Below are 20752 nucleotides of genomic sequence, written 5' to 3' on the forward strand. Positions count from 1 at the left end.
CTTCCCTGTGAGGATGGCATGGAGGCCTCAGTGTCCTTGAGTGGAGCTGAAGCCTCCAGCCGTCCTCGTCCAGTGGGGTGGAGGTGTGCCCTCTGACCTCCAGCAGTTGGGCACCTGCTTGCACAGACAGTCCACGGGTGTGTGCTGGAAAGGGGAGGTTGGCAGGAAGGAGGGAAAATCAGCAAAAACCCAAATAAACAAGAGCTCTGGAGGAGAGATTTGATTCTTAGTTGGGAAAAAGGAATGTGACATTTATTAATTTTAAACTTAGAGACCCAGAATATAACTTATAGTGACTTAAAAAGTAATTTTCTTTTATGTATATTTCAATGGCAAAGACACTCCTTGAATAACAGCCAAGGAAAACTATTTTATACAGGCTTTACCTCTGTATTTTATATGTGTTTGTTCAGACAGGGTGGAACTGGGGAGCTGGTGTCCTGGCACAGCAGGTTTAGCTGCTGCCTTTGACTCCAGAATCCCATAGAAAGTCCTGGCTACTCTGTTTCCTATCCAGTCTCCTGCCAATGCACCTGGGAAGGCAACAGATGATGATCCAAATTCTTGGGCACTGGCACCCCCATGGGAGACCAGGCAGGAGTTGCCCACTTCCGGCTTTAACCTGATCCACACTTCACACTGCTGCCATCTTTTGAGACGTGAGCAGGTGGATAAAGGATCTTCTCTGTTTCTATCGCTCCCTCTGTCTCTGTTGCTCTTTCTTTGAAATCAATCAATCAATCTTTTTTTTTTTTTTTTTAAAGAAGTAGAACTATACCAAATCTGGAGAATTTCTTTCTGGTGGTAGTACTCAGAAATGCGTGTGTTTCGGTTTGTGCCTGCATAGAGGAGTTCTAGTAAGCAGGCAGTCTTCCGAGTTGCCTTGCTGAGCAGGTGTATTTCTCCCTGTGGTGACTCTTACAGTCTCTGTACTGGATGGTGGCTGCAGTCAGACTAGACAGCGTCCAGGGCAGGCGGGGGAAGCTGATGAGACCCTGCAGAGCAACAGCGACTGTTAACAGGAGTCGTGGGACGGTTGTGTCTGACGTTTTGGGTCCCTGTGTCTCTTGATGTGTGTCACCCTGCAAACAAAATAAAAACTCGAAAGCCACTGAAGGCTAAGGGAAGATAGCCTGGGGAACTATTGGCCCAAACAGGGGATGCATCTTTTAGGATGAGCCAAGTTCACTGAGATAGAAGACCAGATCTACTGTGCGTCCTACACCCTGCAAAGACTAAGTGTTCAGGACCTCTGGGGCCCTAGGAGGCCATGGTGGGGCAAAGATTTGGAGAAACTTGAACTTGCCTGAAGTTGTAGGGTTGGGGAGGAAAGGTGATACAAGGGTTTCTGTTTTGTTGTTTGTTTGTTTTGTTTCTTTTTGGTATTACTTCTGTTTTCTTTAGTAGTCGAATGCATGAATATTACATACACAAAGAAAATAATCCAGGTTTTATATATTCATTGACTAAATTTCAACCTAAATATGATTTTCTCCTTTTGTATTGCATAGTGTTTGCATTTATAGATTGCCATTAGATATTGTAGCGATGACGTCCAACTTGATACTGACACTTTAGATTTTTTAAAAAATCTAATGAGTGGGGCTGGTGTTGTGGCACAGTGGGTTAAGCCTCTGTCAGCACCATTGGCATCCCATATGGGCACCAATTCTAGTCCTACATGCTTCACTCTGATCCAGCTCACTGCTGATTGGCCCAAGTCCCTGGGCCCCTGTACCCATGTGGGAGACCCAGAAGAAGCTCCTGACTCCTGGCTTTGACCTGACACAGCCCCAGCCATTATGGGCATCTGGGGAGTGAACCAGCGGATGGAAGACCTCTCTTGCTATCTCTCACTTTCTTATCTCTCTCTGTGACTCTGCCTTTCAAATAAATATAATAGATCTTTTAAAAAAATTATGAGTGAGGTTGAGAAGATGTAGGGTGCCCCTTCTTAGGGGATGTCTGTTCACTTCAGTATTTGTGGACAGCAGTGAGGCATTATGGGAAAGCCTAGACATACACATATCTATGTCAATATGATTTATGGCTGACTTGACCCTCGACTTCAGCAGAAAAGGAGTGGAACATTAGATTGTGCGAGGAGAATTGATTATTCATAAAGAAAATAATTAATATAGACCTGTACTCATTCCATCCACAAAAGTCAATTTCAGGTGAGAGCCTTGAATATAAAAGGCAAAACTTTTTAACTTTTAGAAGAAATGTGGGAGAGCTTTGTGAGCTTGGGAGAGTGGTGGGTTTATTTTAAAAAGCAGATACCTGAAGGATGGGGAGAGGGCAGGACCCCAGACCACTTGAAGGTCAAGGATGTTGCTTCATCAGCAGATAGCTGTGAAGGGGGGTGGGGGGTGAGGCAACCAAACAGGAATGAGCACTGGGGAGTGAGGAGAGAGGCCCTGAATGCCGGCTGAGGCGCTTGCTTTCCATGGAACTGATGGATTAGCCCAGGAAGAGATAAGCGCTCTGAAGGAAACCTTAACATAGAAGCTGCGCTCAGAAGCCGGAACTTGACTGGTTAATGAAAAGCCCAAGACTTCCCCTTGTTTGGAGTCAGGGAAATGCAAATGAAAACCACCAGGTGAGGTCAGGACACATTTTGGGAGGTCTGCATCCCACCTTGGAGTGCTTGGTTTGAGTCCTGGCTCTGCTCTGGGCTAAAGCTCCCTGCTAATGCACACCGTGGGAGGCAGCAGGAGATGGCTCAGGTATTTAAAGTCTACAATTTGGTACATTCTGAAATACACCTGTGAAGTCATCTGCCTAACAAGGGAATGAACAGATCCATCACTCCCAAAAATGTTTCTTAGTCCTTCATCACCCATAACACCATACTTCTGTCCCCTCTGATCCATATCAACCATTAATCTGCTTTCTGTCACTCTAGATTTATTGTTTGTTTGTTTATTTGAAAGGCAGAATTACAAAGAGGTGGGGGTGGGAGGTCAGTCGGTCTTCCATCTGCTGGTTCACTCCCCAAGTAGCTGCAACAGCTGGTGCTGCGCAAATCCGAAGCCAGGAGCCGGGAGCTTCTTCCAGGTCCCTCACATGGGTGCAGGGGCCCAAGGACTTGGGCCATCTTCTACTGCTTTCCCAGGCCATAGCAGAGAGCTGGATTAGAAGTGCAGCTGCCAGGACTCAAACCGGCACCCATATGGTGCAGCTCTGCAGGTGGCAGCTTTACCTGCTACACCACTGTGCCAGCCCCTCTGTCACTATAGATCCGTTTGTTTTCTCAGTTCACATATAAACAGAAATGGACAAAACATGCTGTTGTGTGGATGGTGTCTCTGACTTAGTGTAAGGATTTGCAGTTTAGCCGTGCCGGCGTGTGGCTCAGTAGTTCATTCCTTTTTCTTGCTGTTGTATGGATGTGTCACAATCCATCTGTTCCCCTGTTAATGAACACTGAGTTTACACTTTCTGGTTATCTCAAATAAAGCATCCATGAACCTTTGTGGACAGGTCTCTGTGTGGGCACATAGCTTTTCCCTCAGTCAATAAAAACTAGGAAATGTAATGGCTGCTTCACAGGGTAGGCATAAGCTTGTAGTAGTTCATCTTTATTGCGTTTTACAAAAATCATTGGTTTGCCAAAGTTCAGGAATAAAACTCTCCCTTTGCCAAAGTCTTTTTTTTTTTTAAGATTTATTTATTTACTTGAAAGTCAGAGTTACACACAGAGAGAAGGAGAGACAGAGAGAGAGAGGTCTTCCATCTGTTGGTTCACTCCCCAGTTGGCCGCAATGGCTGGAGCTGCGTTGATCTGAAGCCAGGAGCCACGAGCTTCTTCCAGGTCTCCCACATGGGTGCAGGGGTCCAAGGACTTGGGCCATCTTCCACTGCTTTCCCAGGCCACAGCAGAGAGCTGGATTGAAAGTGGAGCAGCCGGGACTCGAACCAACATGCAAGTGCAATGCTAGCACTGCAGGTAGTGGCTTTACCCACTATAGCACAGCACCACAGTATTTTGGAAAGTACCAAATTAGTGGACATGCACAACAGTGTTCATAGCTACGTTGTTTGTCATAGCAGAAAACTGGAAACAAACAAATCACATGTTTTCAGACCAGATTACTGGAATAAGGAATATTTATTTACTAGGCCATAACAATGGAAATAGGTGAGTTACAGCTGCGCTAATCAAAATGGAGAATTTGTAGGAATCTAGTGTTGGGTTCAAAAGCAGGTTGCGAAGAATGCCTGCAGGAGGATTCCATTCTGTGAATTCCAGCAGTGAGCAGTATCCCACAGTGCATTGTTGACAGGCATACACGTGAATGGTAAACTGTAAAGAAGATAACAGGTGCCGAGTTGTGGGCAGTGTTAACCTGCGGAGAGGCCGAGGGTGTGAGGGACGCCGGGGAAGTGCGGGCAGCAGTGTGGCAGCTGAAAGGCCTCGGTCTGTTTCCGACACCCCAGAAATTCGTTTTGATGTTATGTTTTGTGCTTAGGTCTTAGCATTCATTTTCTTAGTGTATATTCAATATATATCAGCAAATTTAGAAAAATCTTTGAAAAGTTAGGATGGGAACTTATAAAGCAATTCAGAAAGTAGCCAGATATAAACCATCAATGTTAGAAGAAAATCCTGACTGTGAGTAAATACATATTTGAATTATAGGCCATTAGATATTATACTGGGACAAATTAGGGGCACTGAGCCAGGTTATCAGGGAGTATTTAGTTAAGAAGTACAGAGGGCCGGGCATTGTGGTGCAGTGGATTAAGCTGCTTCTTGGGGCGACCACATCCCACATTGGAGCCTCTGGTCTGAGTCCCCACTACTCCATGCTTCCTGTCCAGTTTCCTGCTAATGTGCCTGCGAGTTATCAAGGCCCAAGTCCTTGGGTTCCTGACATTCATGTGGGAGACCCAGATGAGTTCCTAGCTCCTGGCTTTGGCCTGGCCCAGCCCAGGCTAATACAGGCATTTGGAGTGAATCTCTGTCTGTCTGTCTGTCTGTCTCTCTCTCTCTCTCTTCCTGCCCCCATCTGTCACTGTGACTTTCAAATAAATAAGTAAATAAATAAATATATATATTTTTAAAAAGTATAGGGCCGGCATTGTGGCCTAATGAGTAAAGCCACTGCCTGCTATGCCAGCATCCAATATGGGCACCAGTCTGAGTCCTGGCTCCTCTGTTTCTGGTCTGACTTCCTGCTAACGCATACCCTGAGAGGCAGCAGGTGGGGCTCAAGTGCTCAGGTCTCTGTCACCCATGTCGTAGACACAGACTGAGTTCTGGGTGCCTGACTGTGGTGTACGTTTAGGGAGTGATCCTACCGATGGGAGTTCTGTGTATCTGTCTTTCTGTTTCTCTTTCTGCCTTTCATATAAAATGAAGATAATTTCTAAAGAGCTAGAAACCAGATTCTTTGCTGATATAAATCTTGAGACATTTCTGTTTGTGTTTTACATTTGTAATGGCTTCGGGGGAAAGAGCCACATCAAGGCTCCTGTCCACTACGAGGTACCGTGTGGGTAGCTGCTCCCCTAGGGAGATCCGTGACCTCAGGGGTCCCTCAGGAGACCCAGGAGAACCTTGACCCCTGTGGGGTCAGAGCTGAGACTTGCGAAGGAGGGGAAGGAGGCTGACCGATGCTGAGTGACCATTCATGCTCCAAGGCCTCCTGCTGTTTGCTTTATACCTCTTCTCTGATACCCTTACCTTTGAAGACCAGGCTGTTCTTACCTTATGGTAAACGTTGTTACTCTTGTCTTATACAGGAAGTAACTGAGGTATAGAGATTGCAGCCTTTGCCAAAGATTTCAGAGCAGGCATGCTTAAACCCAAAGCACTTCTTCCTGCTTCTGTTGGTGTTGAGCGCTCCGGAATTTGCACAAAGGGCTGTTCCAGGTGACCTGTGGGTGTCCCCATCTGAGCCTCGCAGCATTATGACGTGGAAGCTGCTGTTGTCTCCACCTTACAGACGAGAAAACCGAGGTCTGTGTTGAGTGACGTGCCCAGTGTCCCACAGTTCAGGAGCCCGCACTCTGCACCCTGGAATGGCAGCTGCCGTGCAGGGTCAGACTTGACCTAACTGTTGGCGAAACCTTGCATCTCCCAGTAGCCTTTGAGCTCCGTGAGCCATGGGAGCCTCTTTTGGCCAGGTGCTTCTGGGCTGCCCGTGCCCAGTGAGTGCGTCTCTTCAGGTGGGAGCTTGCTCTAGGATGCCCTGGGGCCTGGGGAGTGACCCTCAGCCAGGGCTAGCAGGGTGAGCCAGGTTCTGCTTTGTGCTGTCTCAGATCCTGTGGGTTCCTTTTTTTCCACCGAATGAGAATGAATCCTTAGAAGAACTTTCAATCCTCCTCAGCCCTGAAACTCTGGCCTGTAAGTGTACATTTGTTAAAGCTTAGTTTAAAATGATCACTAAACAGGGGCCAGCGTTGTAGCACACTGGGCTAAGCTGCTGCCTGCAGTGCCAGCATCCCATGTGGGTACTGGTTCAAGCCCCAGCTGCTCCACTTCTGATCCAGCTCTCTGCTGATGCACCTGGGAAAACAGTGTAAAATGGCCCAAGTGCTTGGGCCCCTGCCGCCACATGGGAGCCCGGAAGAAGCTCTTGGCTCCTGCCTTCAATCTGGTCCAACCTTGGCTGTTGAGGTCATTTGGGGAAGGAACCAGCAAATGGAAGATCTCTCTGCCTCTCTCTCTCCCTCTGACTCTGTCTCTACAACTCTACCTTTTGGATTTAAAAAAAAAGTCACTAAACATCGTTTTGATGTTTTGATAATTCATTTTTGGTGGGATTATCACTCATATCCTTGCTTTGTTAAAGTGTTTGGAGCAGATTAAAATAAGAGAAACCAAGACAGTGGGATAAATACAATGCAAATTCAAAATAGTATAGAGAAAATAAGAGGCAGTTCTGTCCAAAATTTCAGTTATTTTAGTTACTGCTATTGAGTGATTCTTGCCGCATTTCCTGGCAGTGGTGGCAGCAAAGATACAATTGGTCAAATAATTTTTGTTCAGTGTTCCGAGGGCGTGAACTGGTTCTTTAGGGAGAGTGGGTTACACTGACAGGCCACTTGCCCACCCTGTCCTTCCCTCCAGTTAAATTCTGTTGAAATGGGAAGTGCTTGCTGGAGCTAAGGCACTGTGGTAGAGACTTGCAGGCCTGGCCGTGCTGCCCTGCTTGCTTGGCAACATTTAAATTCTAGCCCTGGCCTGGGGCAAGGCCAGGCTCTGGGCCACGTCCTGCTTGCCCTCTCTCCGTACCTGTGTTGCCCTCTGCCCCTGCACTGTCCACCATGGTAGCCACCAGCCATAGGAGATTGTGGGCACTGGAGCTGACAGTGAAACCTCAAACAGTGTCTTGAATGCAGATGCTGGGTGCCTTCAGGTCCAGGCTCCCAGTTGAGTCTTCGCGTAACTCGCTGAATTGGGAGCAGGATGGCCAGAACTACAAGATTCTCACCTCTGGCCTCATGAGGTCATTTGTTCTCTGCTAGTACCATGTTGGAGGCCAGCCTTGAGTCGAGGGGTTCAGTTTAGGGGAATCCCAGGTCCAGGACAGAAGGTCGCTTCCGCCCATACAGCCTTCAGGCTGACCAAGGTCCCCTTGGCCATCACAGCAGCCAGGTGACGTGCACAGGCAGCTCACGCAGAGCACCTGTTGCTACCACGTCCTAGTCCTAACCGCTAGGACAACATCCACCCCATGCTGATTTTAATCATTGTTTATTTGAGGGGTTTGTGAAGCATTGCTGTAGTTCTGAGAGTCACAGCTGTATGGAGAGGCCAAAGACGTACTCGGAAAATGTCTCTGACCCTCGTTCCTCTGTTTTTCTACTCGTTTCCTGTCCACCTATGGTAACCAGTTTCTTAAGTAGACATGTGTGTTCTTTTTTCTTTCTTTCGTTCAGATTGAGTTATTTATTTGAAAGTCAGAGTTACAGAGAGAGAGGGAGAGAGAGGGATAGCTTCCATCCACTGGTTCACTCCCCATTTGGCCATAGTGGCTGGAGCTGGGCCCAGCCAAAGCCAGGAGCTTCTTCCAGGTCTCCCATGTGGGTGGCAGGGCTCCAGCACATGGGCCATCTTCTGCTGCTTTTCCCAGGCCATTAGCAGAGAGCAGGATATGAACCAGCACCCATATGAGATGCCAGCATTGCAGGCAGCGGCTTTACCCACTACCCCACAACACCAGCCCCTCACATGCTGTTTTCTACACAAATGGCTTTGCACTGTCTTTCTGTGATAATGGCCTTTGCCAGTGCTGTCTGACAGTTCTGTTTCTTCACATCGTTGTTGAGAACTGGTCTGCCAGTCACTGCTCATGTATTCGAAAGCTAATGAAACCACTCTTTCCTTTCTTGGAAAATACTTGCGGGATTTTGTTTCTATAATGAAGGTGACAACATGAATTTTGATGAGTTTATTAGCTCTCAACAGCCTATTAATAGGATTTGTCTAAACTGATAAAATGAAGCAAGCAGCAATGTTCTGCAAGTTTTTTTAACTCATTATATATTTTTTGCAGGACATTTAAAAATTGTGAATCAACTTTGAATTTTTTCAGACATCAATTAGAGCTGCTAGACTGTTATGTAAATAAATGACATGTTTTTGTTTTTGCTTTGGGGGTCTTTCAGGGTAGCTTTTCTCATGTACAAAACTGAGTAGCGCCTTCTGACTGTGGATTGTTTCATCGTGCACTGTTTTGCTTCCCCAACTCCGTAGGCGTTTGGGCAGTCCTTCTCCATCCACCGGAAGGTTGCTGAGGATGGCGAGACCCGGGAGGAGACGCTGCTGCAGGAGTCGGCGTCCAAGGAGGCTTACTACCTGGGGAAGATCCTGGAGATGCAGAACGAACTGAAGCAGAGCCGGGCTGTGGTCACCAACGTCCAGGCCGAAAACGAGAGGCTCACAGCTGTCGTGCAGGACCTGAAGGAGGTGAGCAGGCCAGCCACTTCCCCACCGGAGGTCTGCGGGGGGCCGGGGGATCAGCACGTTCACCCCGCAGGAGAGAGGAGTAGAACGTTCGTTCGCTTTCTTTACAGCGGCTGTGTGAAGCAAGTGGCTGGTTGCACTGACGCTGCATATTTTTTTCTGCCTTAGTGGTGGAATGCTGGCTTGCTCTGAGTTGAGTTTTTTTTTTTTTTTTAAGAAGCAAAGCTTTGGTGTGTTGAGTGCTTGGGAAGAGGCCTTGCTGTGTCTGCAGAGGTGTTGAGAAAATCGCCACCTTAGCACTTCCTCCCCTCACGTTTACCTGTTTTAGTGCAAGGAGGAGAGGAATGGAAAGGCTGCAGGCCTTGTGCCGGCGCTAATTCCAGAGCAGCGGTGTGGGCTGTGCACCCTTCTCCCTGGGGAATGAGCCTCAAGAGGATTATCCTGAGAGTCTGGCTACGCACATCCCCGCATGTTTTCTGGTTGTAGAGAAAGCAATAAATTGCAGGCAGCCGAGACTGGGTCATGGCATCTCCACGAGGTCCTGAGCCTTTCCCCTTTCCTGGACTCAGGGTTCTCTCCAGCTTCTCCCAGGCGGCAGTGTTTTCAGAGTGGCTGAGTCCCTCTTTAGGGAAGCTGTGGTGTTTGGAACTGGGAGAGCCAAAAGCACCTTCGTCATCCAACGCCTTTAAAAGCAGCGCCTTCCATTGGAAACTGCCATTGAATCATTCACCGTGTCTTTCATGTAAAAGCTGTAGGAAAGGCACAAATGTCCTAAAACTCCAGCCATTGAACACCCCCAAAATTAGCTGGAGGAGTTGCTGTGGAATCCCCAAAACTGGATCCACTTGCCGGTCACGCAGGAAGCCAGTGATTGACACTGGGGTGATGGGAAAAGCAGCCGTTAATTGCAATGCACAGAGCAAGGAGCTGGGCAGCCGGTGCTCAGTTCTCAGATTGTCCTAGGGAGTGAAGGTGGTGCCGCTTAGAGTTCAAAGCTGGGAGTGAGCAGTGTGTGAGCTTCTGGTTGGTCCACAGCGTGTGGCCTTCCTTTGATTGCTCAGTGGTGGATGCCAGCGTGTCTGTTTTGGAATGACAAAGATGGGCTGCAGGCTTTCTGGGTCTGAGGGTGGACTGGGGGTTAGTTTCTTTGGTCAGGGCCCGTGAGTTCTGCAAATACTCTGAGATGAAAAGCCAGTGTTGAGTTGACCCCTCCCTGGGTAGTTCAAGTCTTCAAGATTCAGGCTGTCTTGCCCTTCTGTCACTGTGATAAAGAACGCCCCAGAGCTTGTTAAAATAGTTGCTACAGAGCCAAACTGACTCTACTCACTCAGCCTGCAGAACAACACTCACTGACGTCGGAGTGGTGGAAGAGAGGAGTTTATTACAGGGTGCAGTGCAGGGAGCAGGCAGCACCGCTTTATTTCTGGGTTCCCATGGGGTGCGGGAGTGAAGGTTCTTAGAGACTGAGGTTGGAGCTGAGAGTTACACTTTCATCTCCTATGCAACTTCCTGGTTGGTCTGCAGTGTTTGTAGCGAGATCGTGTCCTGTAGGGAATTTTGATGATAGCACAGCGGCCCCCGGCAGTCTGGGGGAAGCTACTTTTGGCTCAAGGCTCCAGACAAGACCAAACATCAAGATGTTATTTATTGGAGAAGCAGATGACCTCATGGGTCTGGTGACGAGAGGACCTTGTAGGTCAGCAGAACCATGTTCTCAGCTCAGTGAGTTAACTGTAGCATGGGATCTGATGGTGTCCAGCACCTGCCTTCAGGGCTCTGGACAGGGGCTTGGTGTTGGCTCCCTTCACTTCACAAGATAATCTTTGCAGAGGAACTGCCACTTAAGGCATCAGGATGAGTGGATCAGCTGTTCTCCTACACCTGCACAACGGGAACCGACTAACAGGGGCCAGGTCTGCAGCCACGGAGGCCCATTTGGGCATTTTAGTAATAGAAAAATGTGGGATGCAGAGACGGTTCAGGGTGCCACGTGAGAGAAGCGATCCACTCGTATCCTTTCTTGAAGTTAACAACATACTGCAAACAAGGTTGCACTACTGTGAGAGCCAGCTTGTCTGAAAGTCCTGAAATGTAGTCAACAGTGGCACTTAGACACTCCCACACACCGTGAACTGACAGAACCTGGACAGGTTTCTGCTGGACCCGCCTTGTTATTCTTGGCTGTGAGCCTGCTGGAGACCCAGAAAGGAGCCAGCCTAGCGTAAGCAAGTGTTGGGTGTGAGAACACGAGGCCATTCAGGACACCCTGCCTTGTTTCCCTCCGGTGCAAACCATGAGAAACCAAGCTGCTCTGCGGTTACTCATCCGATGCATCGTTTCGTGCTGTTGTTTTTGCCGTCGCTTGCCTGCCTTTGGGGTGCCAGACCCTTCTCCTCCCAAGGAGTTGCCGTTCGCCTTTCTACCTGCAGAGGCAATTGACAGAGCATCGCACTGACAGGCGTGGTCTGCAGTGCACATGCTGGTGAGTGCACTTAAGATAAGCTCACTAGGCTGATCATCCACCTGCGGCGCTGGCTCCCTGGGTTCTAGTCCCGGTTGGGGCGCTGGATTCTGTGCCGGCTGCTCCTCTTCCAGGCCAGCTCTCTGCTGTGGCCCGGGAGTGCAGGGGAGGATGGCCCAAGTGCTAGGGCCCTGCACTTGCATGGGAGACCAGGAGAAGCACCTGGCTCCTGCCATCGGATCAGTGTGGTGCAGCGGCCATTGGAGGGTGAACCAACGATAAAGGAAGACCTTTCTCTCTCTCTCTCTCTCTCACTGTCCACTCTGCCTATCAAAAAAAAAAAAAAAAAAAAAAAAAAGATAAGCAGGAATTCATTAAAATGCAGATGCAGGTGGAGAATTGATGGAAACACGAATACTGGGCCCAGCTCACAGACTGTGATTCAGTAGATCCAGGATCCCACCAAGCTACACTTCTGACAGCCCAGGCGATGTGGCGTCACTGAATTGGAGACCACACAGGGAGACTGCAGATGCAGGTTTTGTGGCCTCCCTGATGCAGAAGGAGGGAGCATCAGGACACTCACGACGTGGGGGCTGTGATATGCGCCTTGGTCTCCAGAATGATTCATGGGGCTGGAATCGATTTTCTGTACTTTCCATAGTTGGTTTGCAGTAAGAGGATCACCTGTTACATCCGGATTTATGGTTTTTTTTTTAATCTGAAACAGCTCAAGTCAATTTAGCCTGTAAATGTGTTCATCAGGTTTGCCAGGCCACTGAAATAAACATAAGCAGGTTGACAGTTCTCTGGTCTTCGAAGTATGCAAAACGTCCTGGGTGGTCATCCTGACCGGACGACAGAGGATCCATGGTGTTTGCATCCAGGTTTCAAGTTTTGATGCAGCTAATAGAATTATTAGCGTTAGGAACTGGAAACCTGCTGCAAAAGGAGAATGGGAATAAATTGTGGTTTGAAGATATTAAATGGAAATCTCAGTTTCAATTCAGATTTGCTTTTATTGTAGGCTCGTGTTTTTATTGTTGTTCTCTGTGCCTCGACTAGTGCAGATCATGTAATTTAGCTGACATGGTGGACCAAGAGAACAGGCAAGGATAGCCTACCCAGAAGTGTAGCAGTCATCAGCCTGACAGATGCTGTAGAACTCAGAATTTAGTTAATGCAATTGTGTTTATTTACCAAAAGGGGTCACTTCTTTTAGTAAGACTGTGGCTCCTGGCAAAGGTGCTGTGTGCAAATGGTAGCTTTCCACATATGCTTATGTGTGTGTGGGAGGGGGGGTATGTGCTTGTGATTCCAAGCCCAGCTTCTCTTCAGTACATGGAGTTTCAGGAGAGTGTTAGGAAATCAGTCTTCTAACCTTAGCTCTCCTAAGAGTTTATTGTTTTCATGGCATTTGCAATATTGACTTTAAAGTTCTGTTGGTATACAATAAACACAAGTGTTAATAATAACGTTCTGCATCTTTTGTAAAAATGTTGTTTGTGAAAGATACTGTTGTTCATTATGTAGATCTTTGTTCTTAAGCTAAAGGCACATTAGATAAATGTCTCTAATTGTTAAAGTGCTCCTTGTTATTAAATACAAAGTTGATTTGCTGTCATTTTCACCAGGTGGCCCTATTTCTGCCCTCTGCATTTATTTATTTTTTATTCTTCAACGTACACAGCAGAAGAGGTGGCTTATTGCACACGTGTTACACTCAGCCACGACTGAGAACAGAACTGGCGTAGAAAGCCAGCAGCCCAGGGCGCAGGGCTATGAGGGACTGTCTAGGTGTCAGCAAGGGGCATCTCACAGGTAGTTTCAGCGATCCAACAGCAAGGGACATTTCAGATCCTTTGAGAGACAAGTCGTGGGTAGTAGCGGGCAGTCCAGGTGCTGTCCCCAGTACCCCGGCCTCTGGCCATCGCGGGCACACACGCCAGTGGTGTACTTCGACCTCTGTCTCATGTTTCCCTGGCGCTTCAGCCTCACATCTGCTTCTTCCTCCACTTGGCTCTCGTGGCCTAAAGGATTCCAAGCAGATGGTGCCAGAGCACAGAGACCTTATTTGAAAAAACAAAAACAAAAACAAAAAAGCAAAACCAGTTTTCCTAGTCCGCTTGAAAGTTCGAACCCAGACACAACAACACCCTCAACTCTTTGTCTCCTGCCTTTCAGGCTGAGCAGATCTAGCTGCCGTGATGCTTGCTCACGTGACGTGGCTTCATACACTGACATGCTGTTCTCTTACAGATGGTGTCTGCTTTTAGCATCATTCACACTATCACTTGTCTTCACTCCTGTTGGAAATCCTTGGAAATTTGGGCCACTGGACCTGGGGATTTTTTTTTTTTAAGATTTATTTTATTTATTTGAAAGTCAGAATTACACAGAGAGGTAGAGATAGAGAGAGGGGTCTTCCATCTGCTGGTTCATTCCCCAGATGGCCGCAACGGCCAGAGCTATGCTAATCCAAAGCCAGGAGCCAGGAGCTTGTTCCCAGTCTCCCACATGGGTGCAGGGACCCAAGCACTTGGGCCATCTTCCACTGCTTTCCCAGGCCACAGCAGAGAGCTGGATCAGAAGAGGAGCAGCCAGGACTGCCCCTGGGTTTTGGCTTCTCAAGCTTTCAGCTTTCGGTTTATTAACTGGATCTTCTCTTCAGTCCCCTGAGCTCTCTGCTTTGCTTTCTGTGAACCAGATGCTACTTAGGGGCCTGGGAAACATCAGGGACCCCGGCCCCAGTGGTGTGTGATTGTCGTCAGTGTTGAAAGAACTAAATGTGTCCAGAAATTGTTTCCTTCCACTCTTTGGCATCTGCAGCTTTGCTTTAGACTGTACCTAGCATTTTGCTTAGTCATGTTGCGTTCCTCTAGAAACTGTGGATTAAATGCCACACGTTCAGCCACCAGCACTTTGGTTAAGGTGTTCGGTAGGTAGATAGTGTGAGAGCGGCCTAAGGCGAACAAAGCACAGTGTGTGGCAGCCTCTAGCCCCCGTGGAAGCACCCCAGTGTTTTACGCAGCAAAGCCCTGGCCACTCCCCAGTAACTCTATAGCTGGTCTCAGCCTTTCCCCCCGAGAGAGCTCCTCTGTGCCCAGTACCAAGGGCTGCCCTGTCTGCTAGCACTGGTAATACAACCTGGGGAGGAGTTTCACCTGTTTCACACCCAGCAGACCCTTTGTCCAGAGGGAGCGGGGAGGATCGATGGCGGGAAGAACCGGACCCCATACCCTTATAAGCCGCAGTCTGAATTCAGAGTGCAGGATCAGCTGTTTCCTGAGATGCCCGCCTGGCCTCTCACGCGTCTTTCAGCTTTCTGCTCTCAGCTCCCAGGTCTTTGCTGAGATGCCTGCCTGGCCTGTCCGGTGTATTTTCGCCGTTAGACTGTGTAACCTTGCTTGCCGAGTCTGGATGGCTGGGCACTCTCGCAGATCTGTTTGGAGAGGTGCCCAGCCATTCTGATGGATGCCCTACCCCAGTCAACCTTGCTACCCGGCTTACCACTGCTCTGTGTCTCACACCTGCATTCTTTCTTGTGTGAAGACTGGAACCTCTGTTCCAGCCATGTCTGCTAACAAAGGGAGAGCCCTTATTCTGCTCTCTAGAAATGTCGTTGTTTCTGTGTGGTGCACTGATAGTTCAGACATAGTGAGAAATTAGAAATCGGGAAACCTGAGTTCAGATCCTCACTCAACCATGTTACTAGCTGTGTGGTTGAATTTCTCGTATCTCCTATAAATACTTTTATAAGAACACTCACCATACTCCTTATGTTTTTTTTTAAGATTTATTTATTTATTTGAAAGGCAGAGTGACAGAGAGAGGGGGAGAGAAAGAGATCTTACATCTGCTAGTTCACTCCCCAAATGCCTGCAGCAGCCATTGCTGGGCTAGGCTAGGCCAGGCAGAAGCCAGGAGCCAGGAACTCCATCCAGGTCTCCCATTTGGGTGGCAGGGACTCAAGTACTTGGGCCATCACCTGCCACCTCCCATCTGGATTGGACGATGGAGTAGCTGGGACTCAAACCAAGGCGCTCTGACATGAGATGCCTGCACCGCCACGTGGTGGCCCAACCTGCTGTACCATAACGCCCGCCGTCCCCTGGTTTGATGAGGATAAACTGAGATATTTTTAATGGAAGTGCTTATAAAAAATAGAGAACTGAGGAAATGCGCCTGCTCTGCTTGTCCTGTGCACACACCAAAAGAAAACCAAGCCTTTATTTAACGTCCAGTGGGTGAAGGAGGGTTGCTGTGTGGGTGCTGTTACATTACTGGTTAACAGCTTTTCCCACCTGGCTAGTCCTTGAAAGGAATCTGTGTGAATACTCAGTGCAGCATCTGTTGTGCTGACCCACGACCTAAGTTACGGGAAAACTGAAACTTGTTGGATGCATCTGCTATATCACAAAGTATTTCTTACAGCCTCTGCTGTTTCTGCCCAGGGAATTGGTCACTGGGAACTGGGTTTACACACAGCTGAGTGAAGTGGACGTTGCCGCTGAGTGTTAATTTTATGTCCTGGGAAGTCTTGTCCTGCATGTAGTTGCAAAGGTGTGTATTTTCCTGACATGGCCCGGTTTCCCGTCTGCTGCCTGTACTTGTTGGAAATGGACTTTTCCTCCTTCTAGAATGAAACAAAGCACCCAACTGGGAAGAATTGTCATTGTTTTTAAGGTGGTTTGTATAACTCAGAATAGTAGCAGAGCTTACCTGTACTGAGAGCTTAACCATGTGCTGAGATAATACTTAGTGCTTTTTCTGTGCTCAGTACCTCCTTGAGTTCTCTCAGTGAACCTGCCAGGCACCTGCTGTTTCTGTCCCCCCTTTACAGTGGGGCTGGGAGAGACCAAACCTCTTCCTTGTACTGGAACCCCAACCAGGCAGACTCACGCCCATGGAGCCCACCTGCTGGTTTATGAGTTCACAAGAGAGAGCTGTCTTTCTGTTGACATTTGACTGTTGCCTGTAGCCTTGTCTGTATTCTTGTGGAACTCTGACCTTTCTACTTGGCCGTATAGAGCTGTTTTTTTTTTCTTTTTGACAGGCAGAGTGGACAGTCAGAGAGAGAGACAGAGAGAAAGGTCTTCCTTTGCCGTTGGTTCACCCTCCAATGACCGCTGCGGCTGGCGCGCTGCCGCCGGCGCACCGCGCTGATCCGATGGCAGGAGCCGGGTGCTTCTCCTGGTCTCCCATGGGGTGCAGGGCCCAAGCATTTGGGCCATCCTCCACTGCACTCCCTGGCCACAGCAGAGAGCTGGCCTGGAAGAGGGGCAACCGGGACAGAATCCGGTGCTCCAACCGGGACATAATCCGGTGCCCCGACCGGGACTAGAACCCGGTGTGCCAGCGCCGCAAGGCGGAGGATTAGCCTAGTGAGCCGCGGCGCCGGCTCCGTATAGAGCTTTTTGTTGGGCGAGGGGTTGAGCCTGTGATTGTGAAGTAAATTGAAAATAAAAAAAAGTTTCTTTCCAAACTTGAATATTCCTATTGATTAGAAATTTGAAAGCAAAGTTAAACAAAATGAAGACAGCTCATTTTTGCATAATTGGAATCTGAATGTGCTTTTGGGAAACATACGTATTTTTTCTTTTAGGATTTATTTATTTATTTGAAAGACAGAATTACAGAAAGTGGGAAAGGCAGGGAAGAGAGATCTCCCATCTGTTATTTCAATCCCCAGATGGCTACAGCAGCCCGGGCTGGACCAGGCTGAACCCAGGAGCCAAGATCTTTTTCCAGATCTCCCTCATGGGAGGCGGGGGCCCAAGCACTTGGGCCATCTTCTGCTGTTTTCCCCAGGCTATTAGCAGGAAGCTGGATCGGAAGTGGAGCAGCCGGGACATGAACCAGCACCCATATGAGATGCCAGCATTGCCTATGACAGGTTACCCAGCTTACCACAGCGCCATCCCCATTAGCTGGTTTTTAATCGAGTTGTTTTCCTTACCTGAGTTTTGAGAATTCTTGATATATTCTGGATACGAGTCCCTTTGTCAGATATGTGATTTGTAAATATTTTATCCCAGGATGTGGCTTATCTTTTCATTTGTTTTAAAGATATATTTATTTATCTGAAAGAGTTACCCAAAAAGGAGAGAGAGAGGAAGACAGAGAGACAGAGAGAGAGAGAGAGAGAGAGAAGTGTTTCATCTGCTGGTTCACTCCCCATTTGGCTACAACGGCTGGAGCTGTGCTGATCTGAAGCCAGGAGCCAGGAGCTTCTTCCAGGTCTCCATATGGGTGCAGGGGTCCAAGGACTTGGGCCATCTTCTGCTTTCCCAGGCCATAGTGTAGAGCTGGATTGGAAGTGAAGCAGCCGGGACTCGAACCGGCACCCATAAGGTATGCCAGCACTGCAGGTGGTGGCTTTACCTGCTACACCACAGCGCCAGCCCGCTTTTCATTTTCTTAGAAGTGTCTTTTGGGAAGTAAGAAGTGTTTTTATTCTGATAGAGTCTAATGTGTAAAAGGTTTTACTACGTGGCTCATGCTTTTGGTGTCAGGTTTAAGAATCCTCCCCATCTCCATTTTACAAAGATTTTCTACTATATTTTCATCTAAAAGCTTTATGGTTTTTCATTTAAATCTATGATTAATTTTGAGTTAATTTTTTATAAGCTATGAGGTTTAATTAAATTGAGGTTCTTTTTAAAAGCGTATGAATGTCTAATTATCTCAGCACCACTTGTTAAAAATTGATATTCTTTCTCCACTAAATTGCCTTTGCACCTTTGTCAAATTCAGTTGGCTGATTGTCGTACAGAGCTGTGCTCGCTGCCACACTGTCATGATGAAATCGGATCGGTACCAGGAAGCTAGATCATTGGGCTTTGTAGACCTTTGGAAGGGGTTTGGTTTCAGCTTTGAGCAAAATGGGGAGCTGCTGGAAGTGTCGGGCCACAGAGTGACGCGACTTTATTGGGGTGAGGACGGGAGTGCGAAGTCACTGAGTTGTACAAATATGAGGACAGGACCGTGGAGCAGGGTGACAGGTGGAGGGGAACAATGACTGTAGCCTGAATGTGGTCTGAGAGTGAGGCCAACATAGCTTTCTACTGGCTCAGCTGTAGAGAACGAGACTGGGAGGAGGAAAGAGAATTCTGGTCCAAAGCCTTTAGCTTGGAAAACTTGACAATGGAATTCTCTGCTGAGCTGGGGAAAGCTTCAGCTAGAACAGGTTTGTTGAGGGCAGATTACAAGTTCCATTTTGAACATGTGAAGTTTTAAATTTCTACTAGAGCTCCAAGTATAGACTTGGTGGGAGAGAATGGCCCGGAGTTCAGCAGAAAGATCTGGGGGCAGAGGTACAAGTTCTGGAGTTGGCATCAGACTCAGTGCTATTTCAGGCCCCGGTGCTGGTGAGATCAGCCAGGGCAGAAGAGTGGGCGGAAAGGAGAAGGGGGCCGAGCGCCAAGCTCTGAGCCACCGGGGCCGCTGGAGGGGGAGGGGATAAAAGGGTAAAAGGCCGAGGAACCCAAAAATAATAGGGAGGTAGGAAGGAAATAAGGAGAGCTTGGTTCCTGGAGGCCAGATAAAGAAAATGGGTGTGGAAAGGGGGCAGTCCACAGTGCAGGTGCTGCTGGCCGGTCAGAGAGGCAAGGGGCTGGGTCCACCCCTGGGGTCCTCGGCCGCCTCCATGAGAGAGGTTTCCGTTGCATGGTGGGAGCAAAGCCTGGTTAGAGTAGGTTTAAGAGAGGATGGGAAGGGAAGCCCTGAGGACCGGGAGTAGAGACCGGCTTTCCATGAAGTCTGTTTGTAAAGAGGAACAAATAATCGAGGAGGAAGCTGGGGATGAAACGCGCTCCAGGCCATTGTTGGCTTTCCCTCTTTTTTCAGATGGAAGAAATAACTGGCCCCCGGCCCGGGAGAGGAGGGGACCTTGTTCTGAAGTCCAGGGAAAAAGCAGACTGCCCAGGGCAGCTGATGTCCTGGAGTGCAGGAGTGGGGTGGAAGCTGGTGCAGAGTGCGGGGTTACCGGTCACCTGAGCAGGGAGGCTTCCTGAGTGGTCACCCCCATGCGTGTGTGCAGGTGTGGCCCACAGGTGGGTGGGGGTGGGGGAGGCTCCGTGCAGGCCCTGCCTGGGCTTGGGTTTCAGCACTGAAGCAGAAGGTGGGGGAGGTGCCGGGCTTTTGAAGAGATGGAAGTGAGAGTTTGCTCCTGGATAGGAATAGAACATCCCTTTAAAAAAACAATCTCTAGGGCGTGGCTTAGGACACCCATGGCCATGTCAGGGGGCCTGGGTTCAAGTCCTGGCTTCTGCCTTTTTCCAGCTTCCTGGTGTTCTGCCTACTGAGAAGCAGCAGGTGATGGATTAAGTACTTGGGTCCCTGCAGCCCATGGGCAAGAGTCAGATTGAGTTTGTGGTTCCTGTTCTCAGCCTTAGAGCAGGCTGCAGTGGGCGTTTGGGAGCAAACCAGCAGATGAGAGAGCTGACTTTCTCTGTCTCTGTCTCTCTCAAATAAATAAGTAATTTTTTTAAAAAGGGAGTCCTAGAAATCGAGAGCATCCATATGGGTACTGAGAATTCCAGAGTTTAATTCCAGATGTTGACCATGAACTGAAGTCCTGGTGCAGTGGGGGAGACCAGCAGTGCTGGACAGTGCAGAGTGAGAGGTCACACCCAGGGGCTAGCTAGGGAGCAGTGAGCAGGAATGCTTTGAGAGCAGCCCCGGGAGCAAAGGCACGTATGTCCCACGTCTGGGTCCTGGGCTGAGGGCTTGGGAGAGGGCTGCAGGGGAATGAAGGTTCTGTTGAAGCAGGCTGAGGCGTGCGTTATGCATGTCTGGAATCCTGACGCCCACTGATGCCTGTGAGCCCAGAGTCAGTGGCGATCGATCTATCATAAAATGCAGGCATTGTTGTTGTACGGGGGACAGTTAATCTCTGTGTTTAAGGAATCGATGTCTTTTTGCTATGATGTGAGATGCTGATAAATAATAAAGCAGCTTTCTGGTAGTGCTCAACAATGATGTCAGGTGATCTTTATTCCAAAATATCTTTTGCCTTTTTGAGGTTATATTGGAGCAGTAATAAGGAACCTGGATCTTCATCATCTTGCTCTGTGGGGAGAGACCTGAAGAATTAAAGCATATTTTAAATATTCCCAGTGTCCACGTGTTGTGTAGCATTTAGACACAGCTTCAGAGTAGTGCTGTTTGGATTGTGACTGTTTTGTTTCTGCACTGGGCAATGAGAAGGGGCATAAACCTCTGGCCTGAGGTGACAATTACATCAACTTCCTGTGCAGTAGCCAGCCATTAAAGCCGTGCCAAGTGGAGAATTAAATAGGAGGCGCAGAGGAGGTCAAGCTGAAGTCAGAAACGGCGAGAGAGCGTTGCTCGGGACATACTGCCGGAAT

General features: G+C 48.5%; 1 protein-coding gene across 5 annotated transcripts in view; it reads left to right on the forward strand.

Annotated features, from left to right (window-relative positions):
• The window catches only part of BICD1 (BICD cargo adaptor 1), a 220734-nt gene that overhangs the window by 94200 nt on the left and 105782 nt on the right, over nt 1-20752 (forward strand). For 4 of the 5 annotated variants that reach the window (XM_062195051.1, XM_062195050.1, XM_062195049.1 and 1 more), the window contains exon 2: nt 8711-8923. In XM_062195051.1, coding sequence (XP_062051035.1) covers nt 8711-8923 — 213 coding nt within the window. The remainder of the gene's footprint in view (nt 1-8710; nt 8924-20752) is intronic. The other variant, XM_062195048.1, reaches the window with a different exon arrangement.

The sequence above is a fragment of the Lepus europaeus genome, chromosome 6 (assembly GCF_033115175.1).
Source record: "Lepus europaeus isolate LE1 chromosome 6, mLepTim1.pri, whole genome shotgun sequence".
Taxonomy (NCBI): Eukaryota; Metazoa; Chordata; class Mammalia; order Lagomorpha; family Leporidae; genus Lepus; species Lepus europaeus.